Raw genomic sequence first — 21,370 nt, 5'->3', positions numbered from 1 at the left:
CTGCCTGTGATTGGATGATTGTCTGTCTGTCATTGGTTGATTGGCTGTCTACGATTAGTTAATTGTCTCACTGTGACTGGCCGTCTATGACTGTGATTGGGTGATTGGCTGTCTGTGACTGGCAGTTTGTGATTGTTTGATTGGTTGTCTGTGATTGGTTAATTGGGTGTCTGTGATTGGATGTCTGGCAGTCTGTGATTGGTTGATTGTCTCTATGTGATTGGCAGATTAATTGTCTGTGATTGGTTGTATGGCTGCCTGTTACTGGGAGTATGTGATTGGTTGTCTGATTGATTGATTGATTGTCTTTATGTGATTGGCTATCTGTGACTGGCAGTCTGTGATTGGTTGATTGGTTGTGATTAGTAGTCTGTAATTGGCTGTCAGTGATTGACAGTGATTGGCACTCTGTAATTAGTTATATGTCAGTGATCAGCAGTTAGTGATTGTCTGTCAGTGATTATCTCACCTGTTGGCTGTGGTTGGTCTGTCGGGCTCGCCGCGGGGGTTTCCAGGAGCGCTCTTTGGTGTCGGTGTTGATGTAGTAGCAGCGTCCGGTTGCAGGATCGCAGTACTGCTCCCACTGCTGAAGCGTCTGCAGGGGCTTCTGACCGGGCAGCGGCGATGGAGGCTCTGACCACTGACGCCGCCCCACCTCCGACAGGGAACTCTGGGAAATGTAGGCTGATGATGAGAGCTGGGGGGAAAATTACAAACAAATTCACTGAGAGCACTGCAGATTCTTGCATTGCGCTCTGAGCTGCATCTTAACCAATAATTTCATAAAAATGTCATTAATAACACTGTAAAAAATATTGGTTAATCAACAGTTGTCGTATTTAGTGATTTGTTTTGTGTTTATTTACGGTTGTGAATTGCATTATGGGATGTTGATCTCTGCTCTATCCACTTTAGATGTTGAAAATTCAACTCTACAGATTAACACAGTGACTTTTATTGACATTTTAGTAGTTTTTTTTACTTTAAAAGTTTATTTTAAATAATATAATGTATAAGAAATATTATATCTAGAGAAATAAGTCTGTAAAACAGCAGAAAATGTACGGGCAATTTATTACAAGGTTTTTGTAGTGTAACATACAACATCATCCTAGACTTTAAAGGACTCCTATTTTACCCCTTTTACGGTTTTAAGGTGTAAGATAAGTCTTTTGTGTCTCCAGAATGTGTCTGTAAAGTTTCAGCTCAAAAAACCTATCAGATAATTTATTATAGCCTCCAGAATCTGCCCATTTTGGTGTCTGAGTACTGTGTGGCTGTTTTTGTAGCCTGTGGCTTTAAATGCAATTGAGCTGCTTTTCCCTACCCACCATTCCCAAGTGCGTGTCTGCTTCTCATCATCAGTGTTGCCAACTTAGCAACTTTTCAGACCCCCTTAGAGACAAATTTTCAAAAAAGGCCCTAGCGACAAATCTAGCGCCTTTTTTGGTGCTAGCAAAGATTTTTTTGTCTCTCATCTGACTCTCATGTGTCCGTACTGTACCGTTCCTACTCTTCTCAACGAGCTGCGGGTGATGCTGTCGCCGGTCGGCCCCTTCCCCACTCAGAGCCCTTAGTCCTCAAACAGCAGTCTCTCCCACCTGCAGCCTAAGAGCAGATCAGCCTTCTGCATACCGACGGCAAATGATTTAGCAGCGTGAGCTATTTTCCTTGTAGTCAAACCGATCTGCTTCTACTTTAAATGTAATAATTCAACTTGACTGTTTATTCTTTTCTTGTTCACAATCACAGATATTTTACTGACCGTTTTGTAACTTGTGTGAGTTTATTATGTCTGAGAGATTACTGCAAATTCACTACACATCTATACTAATATACTGCATTCAAACAGCAATACATTAGGTTAAATTGACATGCATATATAAAGCGTAGTGCAAATATAAACACCCCTTTATTAACCATATATTAAACCAACAGAAATGGTTAGACGTGATGACGTCAGTAATATGCAAATTGATGTATGATGTAATCTAGCACCTTTCGGGCAGAGCTTTGCGCCTTTTCATTGAAAATAGTTGGCAACACTGCTCATCATGCATAACGTCAGATAAACAGCACAGTGACAGATACGGATGAGGCTGAAATACAGCTCATTAGTTCCAAGTATCCAAGGTGGAGTTAATTCAAGCCTTTCTGAAACATTGAATCGCACACAAATGCTGTTTGCAGTACACACACACGCACATATTAGCGTATTGGCACCACGCAGCCGTGGTGATTATTGCGGCCTTAGAATCACTGGGATTTGGATCCTATTTTAACATCAGGAAATAAAAAAGAGGCTTATTGTGTTTATATCACTCTACACCAGGGGTCACCAAACTTGTTCCTGGAGGGCCGGTGTCCTGCAGATTTTAGCTCCAACCCTAATCAAACACACCTGAACAAGCTAATCAAGGTCTTATTGGGTATACTTGAAGCACACAGGCAGGTGTGTTGAGGCAAGTTGGAGCTAAACCCTGCAGGGACACAGGCCCTCCAGGACTGAGATTGGTGACCCCTGCTCTATACTACTACACAGTTCTGTCCAAACAGCTTACCAAAGATGATTTTCATCATAATTGCCGTTTAAACTATTCAAAATGTTCCTAAAAGTCACTGTTTTAAACTTTTCATGGTTAAAGGTTGCAGAAAGGAAGATCAAAGTCCCATAATGCAATGCAAAAACAGAAATAAACTTTAAAAAAACCCAAACATGAATCACAAAATACGGGAAACTGCTAATTTGGGGATATTTTAACAGGATTTTGTTTGGTGAATGATGATCTCTGACCGGTGTGTGTTTAATTAGTCTAATTAGGAGGTGTGCAGACTATCCAAGTTGAACAGAGGTGAAGCTCAGAGTGCATGCTGGGACTGAAAGTGTTCACTAAGAGAGAAAACAGCTCGAAGCCACAACCGTCGAGAGGAAGTGGCTTAAAACACAAAAAACACACATCATGAAACAATGCACACACACACACACACACACACACACTGGAGGAAGACAAACCATTAGAAGAAATAAAACAGGCCGAATAGAAAAAGCTCTGCTCATGTCATTTGATGCACTTTAGGCCAGACGCTCGTCGAGTGCACTTAAAAGCTCCGCCTGATGGATTATGGTGGAGATGTGCATATGGAGGATGTTTTTTGGGGTGAGAACAGAGGATCTGGATTATATAATGCTGTGTGTGTGTGTGTGCTGCCATATGGCTGGATGAGAGACATCCACAGACAGACAACAGGAGTCTCTCTCTCTCTCTCTCTCTGTGTGTTTCCACTATTTTTATGCACATTCTGGAATATCGCTTAATGGAAATGCTAAGATATGCATTCATTTTAAAAATGCACATATAAACTTATGCACACACACAACAGAGTGGGATGAACTTTTCTATCTGATAAGGAAAGATGTGTATAAGCTACAATGGTAACAGATTTAGTGAATAACTCTGCGCATCAGTATGCGTGATCTGATTAAGCTTTACCAGATCATGTGATGTTAAAACTGTGCATGATGGGATGCATTTTCCAGCAGATCTGCGGCCTCATGTACAAAGACTTGCGTTGAACCCATACTAAAACATTGCGTATGCACAAAGCTGTAGATGTGCGTACGCAGTCAAAAATTCAGATGTATGAAACACTGCGTACGCTGAATCCCACGCATATTCTCTTTGTACATCCGAGTTAACGTGAAACCCCTCCCTGCCTCCTCCCCCTAATAAATATGGCAATGACTCTACTTTGGCAGAACCAAGTGAAAAAGCAATGGCAAAAATTAATTATTAAATTGTTCATACACTATAAGTCATGATTTTTGATCTGACTTGTTGGCATCTTGTATAACTGACAAACTTGCATCAAATTAGATTGATTTAGATCCAAATGCACAGTCATTTTCCATGCAAAACTCTTTATTTGGCTCTTTGCCAATATATATATATACACCATGTTTCCTCTAGGATTTTTTCCAGCTGTGGTGGCAGACTCTGTTGGGCCTTTTACACAGATCTACCAACTACCTGTGGCGTTATTTCATTGACAAATGTCGTGAGCGCAGTATTACTAGTCGAGATCGCATTCATGTCATACGAGCATGTGAATCTCTCTCCTCGAGCGCCGATTTCCTCTGTTCGTGCCCAAAACTTCTTGCGCGCCCTCAAATATACGCTGCTCAAGTGCAGATCTTCTTGTGCGCTCTTAAATAAATGCTGCTGAAGTGATTTAGTGCGTTTATGTAACGAGTTTGTCTCTAAATTTTATTAGATTTGCTAGAAATATTTGTGAATGTCTCCAATAGACCTACAGAGCAGCATTAATGCGTCCTGAAGTAAAGTGAAACGGCTATAAACTCCAGCAAGATAAAGTCATTATATTCAGAGCCACAGACCTTTAACTATAAATAAAGTATAATTATGGAAACTGTGTCCATCATGACTGAAAGCTACGCCGTGTTTGCTGGCCTCACGCATCACACACCATGTTGCGCATATAATTCATTTACCTTTTAATACGTTTAGGTGTGATTATAAACCGCTATTAAAATAAATGAATGTTTTGAATGAGAAGCTGTAATGTGGCCGTTGCTAGATTTATTTTGGTGTGGCGCCCCCCACACATATATATATATATATATATATATACATATATATATATATATATATATATATATATATAATATATATATATATATATATATATATATATACAGTTGAAGTCAGAATTATTAGCCCCCTTTGAATTTTGTTTTTCTTTTGTAAATATTTCCCAAATTGATGTTTAACAGAATCAGGAAATGTTGACAGTATGTCTGATAATATTTTTTCTTCTGGAGAAAGTCTTATTTGTTTTATTTCAGCTAGAATAAAAGCAGTTTTAATTGTTTAAACACCATTTTAAGGTCAATATTATTAGCCCCTTTGAGCTATATTTGTCTACAGAACAAACCATCGTTATACAATAACTTGCCTAATTACCCTAACCTGCCTAGTTAACCTAATTAACCTAGTTAAGCCTTTAAGCTGTATAGAAGTGTCTTAAAAAGTATCTAATAAAATATTATTTACTGTCATCATGACAAAGAGAAAATAAATCAGTTTTTAGAAAATGAGTTATTAAAACTATTATGATTAGAAATGTGTAGACAAAAACTGCTTTCCGATAAACAGAAAAAATAAACAGGGGGGCTATAAATTCAGGGGGGCTAATAATTCTGACTTCAGCTGTACACATGTATGGCTCTTTACCATTGTGAATGTTACATCGGTGCAGCAGGGAAACAGCTGGCAGTAAAAATGAAGCCTTGAACTTTTTTTCACATCTGCCCACGTGGGTGGGTGTGTGTGTGTGTGTGCGTGTGTGTGTGTGTGTGTGTGTGTGTGTGTGTGTTTCTAGCACCCAGCAAACATGCAAATGCAAAGTTCAACAAACTGGTGCATGAGGACATTTAAAGATACAGGCACCCTTAAAGCTCTCAGACTACACTCACATCTTCATGTCAGATTGTTAAGTTATTTAAAGGGGCAGTTCACCCAAACATGAAAATTCTATCATAATTCCCTCATCCTCCATTTGTTCCAAACCTGTTTCTTTCCTCTGTTGAACGTAAAGGAAGATATAGTGAAGAATGCTGGACTAATCGTTCCTACTACTGAAGTCAGTGGCTGTTTTACTCCAGCATTCTTCAGAGTATCTTGATTTGAGTAAATTGATGTAAAAATCCTTTCGGGTGCACCGACTCCCCTGATGCACTGAAGCGACGGTTTTATTGTGCACATGCAGGATGACATCACTTCCTGTCGGTTCAGTGTGCAGGTGCATTCAAAGCAGGAGGTCATGAAGCAGAGTGTGTTTGTAATGCTGAGAGGATGAGCATGTGTTGATGCTGATGGAGGCTGTCTGCACTGCAGTTTACACTCTGTGTGCTCTTCCAGCTTTTTACAATCGTTTTGCCACAAATGTCCCATCTCCATTTCCACCTGGGGACACTCTTCCCGAGGCCCTCAGACTATGCAGAGTCACTGATTCGATCCAAGACCAGCGACGAGATGATCCCAAGGTTTCCATAATCCTGGACCAGGCCGTATCCTGAGCAGCTACTGTGGTGGTCATGGAGGACTGGAGAACATGAGACTGATTCCTGTGACGCTCCAGGGACAGACGAGTCTTCACTGAGGCCAGCTTCCAGCCTCCACCGCTGAGACTGCAGCTCTGCACAAGACGTTTGGCCAGTGGAGAAATTAAAATGGTCGTGCCCAACTGAGCCTGGTTTCTCTCAAGGTTTTTTTTCTTCACTTTCGCCAATTAGTGAAGTTTTCCTCTCCGCTGTCGTCACTGGCTTGCATGGTTCGGGATCTGTAGAGCTGCGCATCGTTGGATTTGCTCTTCAGTGTTTGGACTCTCAGTAGTGATTATTAAACCACACTGAACTGAGCTAAACTGAACTGAACTTAAACACTACAAACTGAATTACACTGTTTCAATTTACTATAATCCTCTATGTGAAGCTGCTTTGACACAATCTACATTGTAAAAGCGCTATACAAATAAAGGGGAATTGAATTGAATTGAATTGAATTGAATTGAATTGAATTGAATTGAATTGAATTGAAAATGTCAGAACTCTGGCGTCAGTTTTCAAAACTCTAGACACAAAATTCACAACCATCGCCAAACTTGTACGTTTCTGCAGAACTCTAAACTCTTATTTTCAAATGCTCGAATACAACACACACAAGTCAAACATACTGTGTTTATTGACCTAAGATCACCTTTTCAATAGAATACAATTAAACATCAAATTGATCCCATTTTAAAATGCAACTCAAACATTACATTTAAAATAAATGCGGATTAATTTACTTAACATGATGTTGTTATCAGATGATACAAGCACTCAAAATGATAAATAACTGTTGCTTTACTCCTGATGTGTAGAAACTGATGTACAATATTACATGTTTAGATGATGAACGTTTCAGGATAGATCAAATGACATCAGTTACCAATTCAATTCACTTCCCCTTTATTTGTATAGCACTTATACAATGTAGATTGTGTCAAAGCAGCTTCACATGGAAGATTATAGTAAATAGGAACAGTGTAGTTCAGTTTGTAGTGTTTAAGTTCAGTTCAGTTTAGCTCAGTTCAGTGTGGTTTAATAATCACTACTGAGAGTCCAAATACTGAAGGGCAAATCCAACGATGCGCAGCTCTACAGATCCTGAACCATGCAAGCCAGTGGCGACAGCGGAGAGGGAAAAAACTTCACTAAAGGCGGAAGTGAAGAATTAAAAAACCTGGAGAGAAACCAGGCTCAGTTGGGCACGACCATTTTAATTTCTCCGCTGGCCAAACGCTTACCACAGAAGATAACCTAGACTACTTTATCTGTAGATATCATCTTTATTCATCCTTATTCCATATTTATAGTCTCTGTGATACAACACACACAAGGCAAAGATGCTGTGATTGTTGATCTAAGATCACCTATTCAATATAATACAATTAAACATCAAATTGATCCCATTTCAGAGTCCATATAGCACTTTTACAGACAAGGTTTTCATATCTGACATTACTGTACTGCATATAAGAAAGGCCAATCACAGCAGACCAATGTCAGGCCTGGATTCATATCAAGAGAAGGATCTTTCCAAGATTTTTGAGTAATGAAAACACCACTGTGATGAAGAGGAGAACCTGTGACCAAATCCACAACACCATACTGATGCAAACGCAGATCCCAAAATAGAAATCTGATATATAGAATATATGCAAATTACATATGTGACATAATAGTTCATATGAATTTTACATATAAAATATGTCACACACATGTCAAACTATTGGCATTTTTTTCAACTATTAGAATTAAAAATATGTACTTACATAAATATATGATCTATTATGTTATATATTTTACCTCTACAAATATATTACCGGGCGACACAATGGTGCAGTAGGTAGTGCTGTCGCCTCACAGCAAGAAGGTTGCTGGTTTGAGCCTCAGCTGGGTCAGTTGGCGCTTATGTTTGCATGTTCTCCCTGCATTTGTGTGGAGTTTCCTCCGGGTGCTCCGGTTTCCCCCACAGTCCAAACACATGCGTGTATAGGGGAATTGGGAGGGCTAAATTGTCCGTAGTATATGAGTGTGAATGAGTGTGTGTGGATGTTTCCCAGTGATGGGTTGCAGCTGGAAGGGCATCCGCTGCGTAAAACGTGCTGGATAAGTTGGCGGTTCATTCCGCTGTGGCGACCCCGGATTAATAAAGGGACTAAGCCGAAAAGAAAATGAATGAATGAATGAAATATAATACCTATAATTTGTATAGGTGTGCATTTGGCTGTATATGAACACACACACACACACACACACATATATACTTTTATATACAGTATGTGGAATCCAATTGTAATTTGCATATGTTGCCAGATATCATGCCATATATCAGCTTTCTATATGGGGATGTGAAGTGAGAAAAACATTACAGTAAACCTACATTATGATGCAATGAACTAAACTAGTTCTGTCTGTACTGTTCCCGCTACACCAGGGGTCACCAAACTTATTCCTGGAGGGCCGGTGTCCTGCAGATTTTAGCTCCAACCCTAATCAAACACACCTGAACAAGCTAATAAAAGTCTTCCTAGGTAAACTTGAAACATCCAGGCAGGTGTGCTGAGGCAAGCTGGAGCTAAACCCTGCAGGGACACCGGCCCTCCAGGACCGAGATTGGTGACCCCTGCTCTACACGTATATATAAACCATAATGAGACCTGTATCATATATTTTAAACAGCATTATTTATTGATTGTTTACTGAATCGATGTGCATCTTGTGTGCTGGTGATCTAAAGTTGTGTTCCTGTTGTATGATAAAGGATGATGTGAACCAATGATCCTGCAAACGCAAGACTTCTCTAAGATAATGAACGCAGCGTGCAGAGTTTTGAACACTGGAGAGTCTGTGTTAAAAGTACTGACTGTTTAGAGCAGGGGTCACCAAACTTGTTCCTGGAGGGCCGGTGCCCTACAGAATTTAGCTCCAACTCTAATCAAACACACCTGAATGAGCTAATCAAGGTCTTACTAGGTATACTTGAAACACCCAGGCAGGTGTGTTAAGGCAAGTTGGAGCTAAACTCTGCAGGGACACCGGCCCTCCAGGACCGAGATTGGTGACCCCTGCTTTAGAGTTTTGTGTCTAGAGTTTTGGAAATTGACATTAGGGTTCTAAAATTTGTGGCAAAACAATTGAAAAAACTGTAATAATGCATAAACTAACATCAACTACTGGAACATTACTGTACTGTTTGACTGAGAGTGATGCTGAGATGAAGATGAGGGAATCTGAGGCTGCTGAGAGCATTTCAGTAGTGTTCTGGTGTGTGTGTGTGTGTGTGTGTGTGTGCGTGTGTGTGTGTGTGTGTGTGTACGTCTGTATGTTTGTGAGAGAGAGTGTGAGTATGTCTGTGATAGTGTATGTATGTGGGTAAGTGTGTGTGTGCCTGCTTTGTTACCTGCATGTGTATGTGTGTGTGTGCGCGTATTTGTGTGTGTGTTTGCATCTGTTTGTTACCTGCATGTATATATGTGTGTGTGTGTGTGTGTATGTCTGGTTCTACCTGCATGTGTGTGTTTGTATGTTACCTCCGTGTGTGTGTGGGTGCGTATGTGTGCATGTGTGTGTTTCCTGCATGTGTGTGTATGTGTGCACATTTGTGTCTGTTTGTTACTTCCATGTGTGTGTTCGTTACCTGTGTGTGCACGCGCTCGTGTGTGTGTGTGTGTGTGTGTGTGTCTGTTCGTTAGCTGTTTGTGTATGTTACCTGCATGTGTGTGTGTGTGCACATGCGTGATTGCATGTTTATGTGTGTTAACTGGGTGTGTCCATGTGTGTGTATGTCTGTTTTTTACCTGCATGTGTCTGTGTGTGTGGGCAACGCAGTGGCGTAGTAGGTAGTGCTTTCACCTCACAGCAAGAAGGTTGCTGGTTCAAGTCCCGGCTGGGTCTGTTGGTGTTTCTGTGTGGAGTTTGCATGTTCTCTCAGTGTTGGTGTGGGTTTCCTCCAGGTGCTCCGGTTTCCCCCACAGTCCAAACACATGCGCTATAGGGGAAGTAGGCTAAATTGTCCATAGTGTATGAGTGTGAATGAGTGTGTGTGGATGTTTCCCAGAGATGGGTTGCAGCTGGAAGGGCATCCGCTGCGTAAAACATATGCTGGATAAGTTGGTGGTTCATTCCGCTGTGGCGACCCCAGAATAATAAAGGGACTAAGCTGAAAAGTAAATGAATGAATGAATGAATGTCTGTGTGTGTGTGTGTGTGTGTGTGTGTGTGTGTGTGTGTGTGTGTGTGTGGGTTTTTGTGATTTGAGAGGACATTTCATATGAATACACGCCACACTACGAGGACATTTTTTATTATGAGGACAGTGCCAGTGTCCTCATAATTCAAGCAATGTAGAAGTGCTTCTACATGTGTAAGGAGCTCAAATTCAAATTTTCTCCAAAAGTCCATATAGTTCACAATCATCAGACTTTGTGTTAACAGTGTGTATCGGAACTGCGCCCCTGTAGGTGGGTCTTGGTACTGGACCTCCTTATGAATATTCACATGTGTGTATGGAATCGCGGGTTTTGATTGGCTGACGGGTGAGAAGTCCTCATAAATTCGGGTTTTGTCTAAGCGCTGTGTTTTACGCTATTCACACAAAGGACGATAACGATAAAGATATGTTTGTAAAATCGTTCTAAATATAAAGGAATAACAAAGTCCACACCACAACAATAAAAATTAAAACACAGAGAAGCAATATCATTGGAATCATTTTCTTCCACCTCCTCCACCTCCGACCGAGTCACTTCCGGCTGAGACAATGAGCGCGCCACTCTGAAGACACTTAAGGTAAGATTGATGATAAAACTCAATAAACAATAAAACCTTATATTATATTAGTTAACGTTATAAAGCAGTTAAACAGGCTAGTTTTGGTCACGTTTGTAAGCTTTTATCTAGCGTTTATCACGACCTATAAGGAATATAAGGATGTATAAGTAATTAACAATTAACTTACTAATCTGACAAATACATATAATCAATAACTAAATCGCTTGTATTATGTATATTTTGGGTTTAAAAGTTAATGGCTAATGGCTAAATAACTCGTGATGCCAGATTGAGGTCAAATTTATTTTGCTATCTGGGCAGTTCAGTGATAATTGGGTTAATGTACGAAAGGCCACATGGAAAAATATTGTAGTATTTGACGTAGTAAATTGGAGTTTACTGCAGTATGTTATAGTGATTACTACACTTTGTTAATGCACTTCAGTATCCTGTAATATTTGTGAGTTGATAAACCATAGTATTCTTTAATTTTTACTATGGTAAGTTTAAAAAACATTATTGTATCTAGGATTATTACTCTAGTTTACTATAGTACAGTAGTCCATTACAGTAGTTTTCATATGGGAATGGTGAACTTGATGTTTTTTAGGGCACACAGCTGTTTAATTGTGAACTATGTTGTGTGTCAGATCCCAAATCAGGTCCTTTTTAATTGCTTACAGTTCTTTGTGAAGGTTATTCCTGTAATTGTGCATTAATATTAATCAGTGTTGTCAGACCGGCTGTTAGTTTTAGCCTTACTGTAGGTCTCTGTAGAGGTTTTATAAACTGTATATAAAAGTCTGATAGCTATTATCATAATGTTTGCCTTTAGTGACAGTCACAATGTAGTTGAGAAGTAGAAAAGCAGCATGTTTCAGATTGTTAAAAATACTAAACACATTTGTAAGGTCTAAGATGTTTTTCCTGTTTCACTGGTGCTATTTACTGACCTGCAAGTAGTACAGAATTATCCCTGTTGATTATATTTAAGCCCTCTACAGAAAATAAAAGTATAAACTCATAATTGATTAGGTCAGTGATAAAAAAACAGAATTATTATAATTACATAAAGTGACAAAATACATCATCTGGCTTTTGCAGGAAATGGCAGCAACATGGTCCTGGAGGGCTAAACTAAAACCAAAAGATGAAGCTGCATATTTTTCATCCATGCTCAAAGATAAGGATGGATTTGAAATAAAATATATAAATTCATTTAAAGGTGAGTAACACAATTGTCTATGTTTTAAGTATTGTTTTAACTTTTACCCTGACTGGGGTAAGTCCTGGGGAAGAGATATTGTATAATTATTGAGATTCTGACTGGCCTTGGAGAAGAAAGGTATTAACAGATTGAAATAATCCTTTTACTTTAATTTAAAGACATTTACAGAGTTTACAGTAAAAACAGTTTTTCAACCATGTTGGGAAGTGTTAGTACTTGATTTAGAATCCACACAGGTTTGTTCTGAGGTCGAACTAATTGATTTCTTTAAAATTTCCTTAAATATTTTATAACATTGTATAGTTGACCTTTTGTTAATCTGATTACACAAATCTTTCATATTTTACAGGTTTGTTCTGAGACTGAACAACAGGAGCATGCTTTGGTCAGCTGTGCAGCAGGAGATGGGTCAAAGGAGGTAAGTGTGTGTTTCTAATGCTCAACAGGTACACTGTAAAATTTACGGTAAAAAAAAACGCAGCTGTGGTTGCCAGTACTTTACCGTTAAAAATACGGTACACACCGTAAAAGTAATTCCTCATTTTTATGGTAAACTACCATATTTCATTAATTTATAGAGGTAATATGTCTGTATTTTGAATTACCAACATCTACACATATTTTGTTACACAGTTAGACATGTTAACACAGCCACATGCAGGTGGTGATGAGTAAGTTACTTAATGAACCAAAGCTCATCACTAACAACTTTTCCCACAAGCAGAAAAGTGTCCGTATATAGAAGGTGCTCAGTGTCATTCAAACAGCTACTAAACACCAGTATGGTAACACAAATAAAATTTAAGTCATGAAAAAAACATTGTTTATCAGTATTAGATGTAACATAAATCTCTAATGTACATAACTGATGGAGAAACAACTGCAAAGATCCATAATAATGTCAACAAAAAGCATAAAAAGTGATGTGCCATACAGGGAACTGGGAAAGTCAATTTTCGGTTATTCGCCGTATATATTAAGGAAACATACCGTTAACCAGGTTACGGATTTTTACTGTAGTATATTTACAGTTTTTTACCGTTGAAAACACTGCCATTTTTTTACAGTGTAGTTAAACCTCCATTAACTTTGGTAAGATTATGCAAAATCCTTTAACTGTATGATTTCTTTAAAATTTCCATAAATGTTTTATAGCATTGTATAGTTGACCTTTTGTTAACCTGATTACACAAATCTTTCATATTTTACAGGTTTGTTGTGAGACTGAACAACAGGAGCATGCTTAGTTCAGCTGTGCAGCAGGAGATGGGTCAAAGGAGGTAAGTGTGTGTTTCTAATGCTCAACAGGTAGTTAAATCTCCATTAACTTTGATAAGATGATGTAGAATCATTACCTTAACATTACAGATGATTAGGACTGTGTGCTGCAATGAATTCTCACATCAGGATATAGGTGAGAATTCATTGCAGCACACAGTCCTAATCATCTGTAATGTTTGATAGCTATTATTTGATCTAACAATTGTTTGATCTAAGAATTCACTTGTATTATGTAATTTTCACATTAGTTGTTTTGGATACTCAAAGCATCACCATGTGTTGCCGTGTTATCCAAAATTAATGTTCAGTACTCAAACCTTTTCAGATCTCAACAACGTCTGATTCTCAGCTGACATGTCATGACAACACTCAACAGGTAAATGAGCATTTAATAAGTATTTATTTATTAAATGTTCTTTAGTTGGCAACAACAGTGATTTTTAATTACAATCAAACTTAAAGAATTGAAAGACAGCGATAGGCTGATGATACACAGGACAACATTTTGAGCAATTTTGCCAGGCAACTTTTTTCAAGCAGTGTTGATTGGGCACTTTCCCCACTGAGAATGGGTAACAATTTTTTTATCTGCATACTTTAAATCAGTCATGGGCCCTGTGTCTCATCTGGTTGCCCTCTGATGCCAACAATAATCTAAGTTGCCCCATGTATCATCAGTCATAGGAATTGTTTAATTTACAATAGTATGGAGGATGGTTCATTCTGAGCTAGCATGTGTATCATATGTCGTATGTCCCCATACTTACTACTTTAGTCATGTAGTGGGGGATGGGTAGAAGTTCAGTGTGTGTTTTGTCCAACGGCACCATGGTTTGTGTGTCGTATGTCCCCATACTTACTGCTTTTGTCATATGTCCTCATACTTACTGCTTTTGTCATGTTGTGGGGGATGGGTAGAAGTTCAGTGTGTGTTGTCTGACTGCACCATGGTTTGTGTGTCATATGTCCCCATACTTACTGCTTTTGTCATGTTGTGGGGGATGGGTAGAAGTTCGGTGTAAGTTTTGTCCAACTGCACCAAGGTTTGTGTGCATAATTCATATAGACTAAACACTGCTGCTGTTTGTTATAGTATTTTATTTTTCTATTCACAGATACAGACCCTGCCTTAGGAGGCCCATCTAAAGGTATGACAATACTAAAACTTTTTTAACTTCAAACCGCATCGTTGGATTTGCCCTTCAATATTTGGACTCTCAGTAGTGATTATTAAACCACACTGAACTGAGCTCAACTGAACTGAACTTAAACACTACAAACTGAACTACACTGTTCCTATTTACTGTGACCTTTTATGTGAAGCTGCTTGGACACAATCTACATTGTATAAGCGCTAAACAAATAAAGGGGAATTGAATTGAATTGAATTGAAAACCCACATATATCAAAAGTATATATACTTTTGAAACCAAAATGAGTGTTATAAATGTTTAAGATTCAGTTTCGATTGCTTTTGATTGCTTAAATTATAATATTGTGTAAATGACATTGAAATTTACAGGTACATGAATTACCATGAATTAATGCATAAATTAATAGAGAATGTTGAATTGCTTCATTCATTAAAATCTCAATTATCAGGAACTAGCATGAGTTCACAATCTTATTCATGACGTCATAGATGAAAACACCTTAAGACATTCACTAAGATGAGTACATCATCATGATTAATAGGTTATTATGCATGATCATGATGTTTTCTTTTTCACAGATAACAAGATTTTTAATATCCATTATAGGTAAAGCTATGCTTATGGTACATGTACTGAATTATTATTTTTTCAATCTAGTAAGACTAAATGTGAGAACTAATGTTTTTTATTAATTATGATGAGTTATGATGATAAATGATGAGCACGTATATATGTCTTCTTTATAGCAGCCTGCATGTAAAAGGACAGACCCCCAACACTGAGGTATGTGAATTCTGTTGACATCCAAATACAGTAGTCATCATTAACTAAGCATTAATTTCTCATGACCTCATTGTGTATGACCCCTCAAGTGGTAACTTGGTCCACTGGAATACTTATAAACAGTGTGTTATTAAAGCGATAGTTCACCCAGAAATAAAAATGTGATGTTTAACTGCTTACCCCCAGGAGTCAGTGATGTAGATGAATTTGTTTCTTGAGTAGAACACAAACAAAGATTTTTAACTCAAACCGCTGCAGTCTTTCAGTCATATATGGCAGTCAATGGGTCTCATGGCTTTGAGAGTCAAAAAACATGTGCAGACTAAACCTACTACATGCTCTAGCATAGTAGTATTATGTCACTTATTTGTTTACACAGTGCAGAGAGATTTTGGTTGGGACAGCTTATCAGAATGGTAATTACCTGTGCTTAAACTGTTTGTTGCAAACAATTTTTGTTTAGCCGTTGTATTCACAATCTCTGCACTGTGTAAAGAATGAGTGACATATACAGTCTGTATTTGGATGTAAGACTGCTGTATTTGGATGTCAACAAATTTCGCATACTCTGTGCTGTGATTGGCCAGTGTTGTGCTCTGTCCATATATAGCACATATTCATAGGCTACTATGAAGAAGACATGAACATACTTAATATCTCATATTCAGTTCTCACATTAATTGATATACTGTTCTAGCCTGTATGCATGCATGAGGTAATATTGATTATTTTTCTATATTTCTATATTTAATAATTTAAAATTAATTGAATTGAAACGTACCATGAGCATAGGTTTATCTACAATGTATAGTAAAGACCTTGTTTTTTGTGAACAATGAAAATCATGATTGTGCATAATAAACATAAATCATGATGATGTACTCGTCTTAATGTCTTAAGGTGTTTTTCATCCATGAAGTCATGAATGAAAGACTTTGAGCTTGTGTTAGTTCCTCATAATTCATGAGATTCACACTTGCCATGAAGTGTTTCCATGTTTTGAATGTGTATTTTTTTTAAGATCATTGCAAGAAGGACAAATATCACAGCAGGAGGGAAGAGCACGAACAACCTGGTAAAAGCACACAATCATAAAAAGAAAGAACACTGTACTAGGGAATTCTTTAGATCAATCATTTTAGCTGGTTTTATAATAAAGGAGGATTTTTTTGCTTTACAGATTTACAGTTTCCACTTGTAGAATAATTTATGAAATGTTTGAGTAACCTATATTCTGATCCATACTATTCATACTGCAGGAATGAAGAAAGCTAGGCAGCCTGTTGTGAACCCACCAGGCACCTCAGATGGTATGATCATCTACCTCACTCAGCCAGCATATCCATTAAGATTTAATTTAATTCATGCAGACCAAGCAATACTACTGTTTGTTATAGGGTTTTATTTGTCTATTCACAGATATCGAGACTTCCTTTGGAGGCTCATCTCAAGGTATGATGAAAATAAAATGTTTTTAACTACTAATCTATATAGGCCTGTCATGATAACATTTTGTTGGTCGATATATTGCCCCATAAAATAATCGCAATAAGTGATATTATTGACATTTTAAGACCGTTTTATGCCAATGAATGTAAAATCATAATATAACAGCATAATAATGCAAGAAGGCCACACACTTTCAATTGATGAACAAAGATTTCATTCATAAATTATTTAGATCATGAAAATTAAGTGTCCAAATATTAGATGCTTTAAAAAACTTGAATAAACAAGAAATTCACATTTTCTTACAAATAGAACCGTTATGGAGATTTTTCCATCTACAGATTTTTTCTTTTTTTTTCCTCTGAAAAATAAGATAACATAAACACTATTGCTGAGAAACACAATCCCTATTTAACATTTATGTTATTGTGTTTTTTATGTAAATATAAATGGTGATGTATTGCATTACAAAAAATTGAGGTAATGTATATTTATTGTGCGATAGGTCGATATATATTGATTATTGTGACAGGTAGGGAGGGATACAACGATTATAGATTTGGTTGTACGATTATAGTCTGAGGAATAATCACTTTTCACGGTTATCACAGTGATTATTATTTATTAATTCATACAAAACACTATTAGTTAAGAAAATCAGGTGTAAACTCCTTATTTTTTAAAGTGTTATTTATTGCTGCTCAGTAACCAAATAATACAGCACAAAATAATGATAAACAACTAATAGTCCATTTCCAGTCCAGTAATTATTTTACACTGAAAATAAATAACAGAATAATAAATAAATACATATATAAAAAATAAGAATAAAAAAAAAAATTGCTAAGTATTTACCTATTAAAGAGAACAACTGTAGTTAAAGGCACTTGTGATCAACTACATTACAAAATTGTTTGGTATTTTCATTGAGTGTTTTTTTTTTTCTTTTTGGACCAGAGTAGAGACATTGAAAATGTCTATTATAAGCTCTGAACTTTAAGCTAGCACACAGTTTGCAAAACTTTGTTTAGTTGCAGCAGTTTTGTTCCGTGCAGCAGAAACGCTGTGTTGAGAAGACTTTATGATTAATTAAACATGACAAATTAAACGAATTAAATAGTGACAGGCCAAGTCAGGTCTTTAATTTCATTCTTTTATTTACAATTTGATATGTGATATATGAGGAATGTAACATTGGGCCAACAGTTAAAACCGATTTTACAAGGATGGTAACAAAAAAACTTAATAAATAAATTGCTCCTTTTACTAAAACAAACATGATTAATAAAAAAAGCAGCCCATAATTTTTTACTCTTATGGATTAGTGATCTATACAATAAGACTTGACTAAAGCAAGGGTTGGTAAGAGTGTGGCTGGTTGGGAAAAGAGGGAGAGGAGCTCTGGTCGTCATAGTGTTCACCCCAGAGTTCAGGAACCTGTTTTTCTCTTTTGTAGGGAATCACGAAAATTCTGCTGAAAAAAATCTGGACGATGCTAAAAGGAAGCAGAAACGAGCCTGGTCTTCAACTGAAATTGCAGCAGTACAGAGGCACTTCCGCGACCACATAGCAGGGGGTAAACTCACCACTAAAATTGAATGCCAGCAGTGCAAGAATGCTGAGTATCCAGTTTTGGCTACTCACACACTCCAAAACATTAGGGATTTTGTTAGGAATCGCGGCCTAACCCTAAAAAAGAAACCATCTCATTAGGTGTTTTTTGTTTTTTCTTTTTGTTAATAAGTGGAATATTCTTCTGCTGTTGAAGTTTGTTGATGGATTCAATATGCTTTCAGCAATGTTTAGTTTAACTGTTATGTTTAGGAACAGTTAAAATATTTAAGATCCCCTCTTTACACTTAGAGTGAGAGCGTTTGTTTTTTTCTTTACACTACACAGGATGTTTCTTGATACACAAAATGGTCTTGTGATGGAAAATATTAAGGCCAACTACTGTAATGTTGTTAAAATTAAACTTTGCTCCTTGTTCACAGACTGTGCATACTGTTATACACTGTAAAAAATCTTATGTGCTATTTACTAAAAAAATAGTGGTAACACAATTGCACATATTAGTTTTAAGTAAATTTCAAGACTTTATTTTTTTTAGCAAAAACCACTTGAATGAATCATGTGAAAATTACAATTTTCCACCACCATTTACTCATATTTTTTTTTTTTTACAAAAACCACTTGAATGAAGCATGTGAAATGTGCTTTTATAATATATGCAAATAAATCACGATTTACTCAGATTTATTAATGAAAATTACTCATTCATAAAGTGTAAAATATATAATGTATAATGAAATACATACACAATACATTTTGGCCAAATATCATTTTATTACATGTTACACTGATAACAAAATGGTGCAATATGTTAAACAAATCTATATAAAATTTACAGCAATGTTAATCTCTGATAAAAATTCCTTTATCCATGTCATGGAAAATAAAATGTTCTGTCAAATGTTTTTTTTATAGGAACAGTCACATTTTAGACAAAATTTGACAGAATTAGTGTATTGCATAACATCTAAAACCAGTATAAAAGCCATATCTCAAAATATTAGGAACACAATCAATCAGTCAATGCACTGAAATTTTCCCCAAAAGGTTTTAGCAGTGAATTTGTGTCAAACTTAATATACGTTTCTTTGTAAGTGATTTTTATTTGGAGAATATTTGTATAAATCTAGTTCAGCAATTCTAGATTTTCCAGGCTAGCCATGACTCGCTTATCCTCCAAGACAATGCAGAAGTCCTCATGGTTGGTCATCCCTCTGACAGACAACAATTCTCTGTGCATTCCCACACTGTAAAATAAACATTACGTTTATCATTATTAAATTATGCAGTTGTACATTTCAAATGTTTACTAAAACACATTAAGGAAATCTATTAAGGAAATAAACCATTTCTTTGTATCTCAGTGAACAGTAATTATTCATAATGTTTGAGTAGATGTTGCTGACTGACACAAGTACACAAGTATTTTGACTTATAATGGACAGGGTGTTTAAATGTATACTAGTGTACAGAAATGTATAAAAACAAACCATGTTTATACAAGGAATAGTGCATTCAACAATGTAGCTATATATTTTTTTTGTAAGCATGCAAAAATATAAAGTGCAGTTTTCTGAAGATCGTAAATATCTGAAACGGTTTGAGACACTTACATTGCACTCCTGGATGAGCTCTTCATCTTATTTATACAGATAGACCAGCAACAGAGGACGACATCTCTCGATTCATCCCTGATTTAATGTGAGGTCTGATGCAAAAAAAAGTGTAGAAATTAGTAATGTTGCCTAATAATAATAATAATACACAAATAACATTATTAAAAATACCTGATGTATGGCACCCATTCTCTTTATCAAAATCTGCCTCAATAAACTGCTCCTCTTTAGTGGGAAAATACTGCAAACGTTTTCTTTGATCTGAAAAAAGAAGCAAACAAATATTAGTATTTATGTACAGCATTACATATAAACACAGTTCATTACATTACATCATCAATGCTGTAAAAGGAACCTTATGAAATGGAAAAGCACTAGCTGTGCATAAACCCCATTGAATAGCTAGCTAACTTAGCTTAGCTTAGACTTACCACTTAACAAGCTCACTGTTGTTCGTCCACCCTGCTTAACTGTTGCCTGATCATTGCTGTTAAATATTACGATGCAAATAATTTGTTCAATTTCATTATATAATTCAGAATGAATATTGAAGCAAATCAATTTTAAATAGGAATGGGTTAAAAATACCCGTGTATCCCTATATACATCATATGGCAAAAACTGAGCTCCTGAACAAGTTTGAACAGCATGTGTCTTTCCTGAAAGAGCTTAGGCTACTTAAGACAATAAAATGATAAACTGTTAATGCTTACCTCTTAACATGCTCGCTGTTGATCTGCTCCTTCAAAATGTCGTCTGATCACTGCCGTTGTTGAGATTCAAATGCAAACATCTCAATCAAATCCACATAATTGAGTGAATTTTCTTAAAATAAACGTGAAGCCATCTTTCCTCAATAATATTAGCTTAATTGGTTTCTCAAATTAAGCTTAGTAATTGCACTAGTTTGCTTAAAAAAATAAGTGAAATTTAAATCTTAGTTATATTAGCGAAATCTTCTCAATATTTTATAATAATATAAAATACTATTACTAATACTATTGTGTATGTGTTAAACCATTGGTCCTTATATATCAGGTATGTCCCTTTAATACACAGTCTTTACTGTTGTGTATGTGTTAAACCATTGGTCCTCATAGATGAGGTATGTCCCTTTAATACACAGTCTTTACTGTTGTGTATGTGTTAAACCACTGGGCCTCATAGATCAGGTATGTCCCTTTAATACACAGTCTTTACTGTTGTGTATGTGTTAAACCACTGGGCCTCATAGATCAGGTATGTCCCTTTAATACACAGTCTTTACTGTTGTGTATGTGTTAAACCACTGGGCCTCATAGATCAGGTATGTCCCTTTAATACACAATCTTTACTGTTGTGTATGTGTTAAACCATTGGTCCTCATAGATCAGGTATGTCCCTTCAATAC

The 21,370-nt window shown here is 36.7% G+C and overlaps 1 protein-coding gene and 3 long non-coding RNA genes across 4 annotated transcripts in view; 2 read left to right on the top strand and 2 right to left on the bottom strand.

Moving 5' to 3' along the window:
- arhgap9 (Rho GTPase activating protein 9) overlaps window positions 1–21,370 on the bottom strand; it is a 102,902-nt gene that overhangs the window by 60,201 nt on the left and 21,331 nt on the right. Inside the window, 1 exon segment of the mRNA XM_056460674.1 lies at window positions 470–697. Within this exon segment, the coding sequence (XP_056316649.1) occupies window positions 470–697 (228 nt within the window).
- LOC130231203 (uncharacterized) lies at window positions 10,500–12,543 on the top strand. Its single transcript, XR_008837999.1, has 3 exons — window positions 10,500–10,915; window positions 12,002–12,122; window positions 12,475–12,543. It is a non-coding gene; the product is annotated as an uncharacterized LOC130231203 (long non-coding RNA).
- Window positions 13,730–18,469, top strand: LOC130231201 (uncharacterized). Its single transcript, XR_008837997.1, has 6 exons — window positions 13,730–13,782; window positions 14,522–14,554; window positions 16,365–16,418; window positions 16,603–16,653; window positions 16,763–16,795; window positions 18,249–18,469. It is a non-coding gene; the product is annotated as an uncharacterized LOC130231201 (long non-coding RNA).
- LOC130231202 (uncharacterized) lies at window positions 19,356–20,239 on the bottom strand. Its single transcript, XR_008837998.1, has 3 exons — window positions 20,152–20,239; window positions 19,978–20,072; window positions 19,356–19,611 (listed from the first exon to the last, which is right to left on the bottom strand). It is a non-coding gene; the product is annotated as an uncharacterized LOC130231202 (long non-coding RNA).

The sequence above is a fragment of the Danio aesculapii genome, chromosome 6 (assembly GCF_903798145.1).
Source record: "Danio aesculapii chromosome 6, fDanAes4.1, whole genome shotgun sequence".
In the NCBI taxonomy this organism is placed as follows: domain Eukaryota; kingdom Metazoa; phylum Chordata; class Actinopteri; order Cypriniformes; family Danionidae; genus Danio; species Danio aesculapii.
The sequence above is the reverse complement of the archived record's forward strand: the minus strand, read 5'-3'. Positions and strand labels throughout refer to the sequence as shown.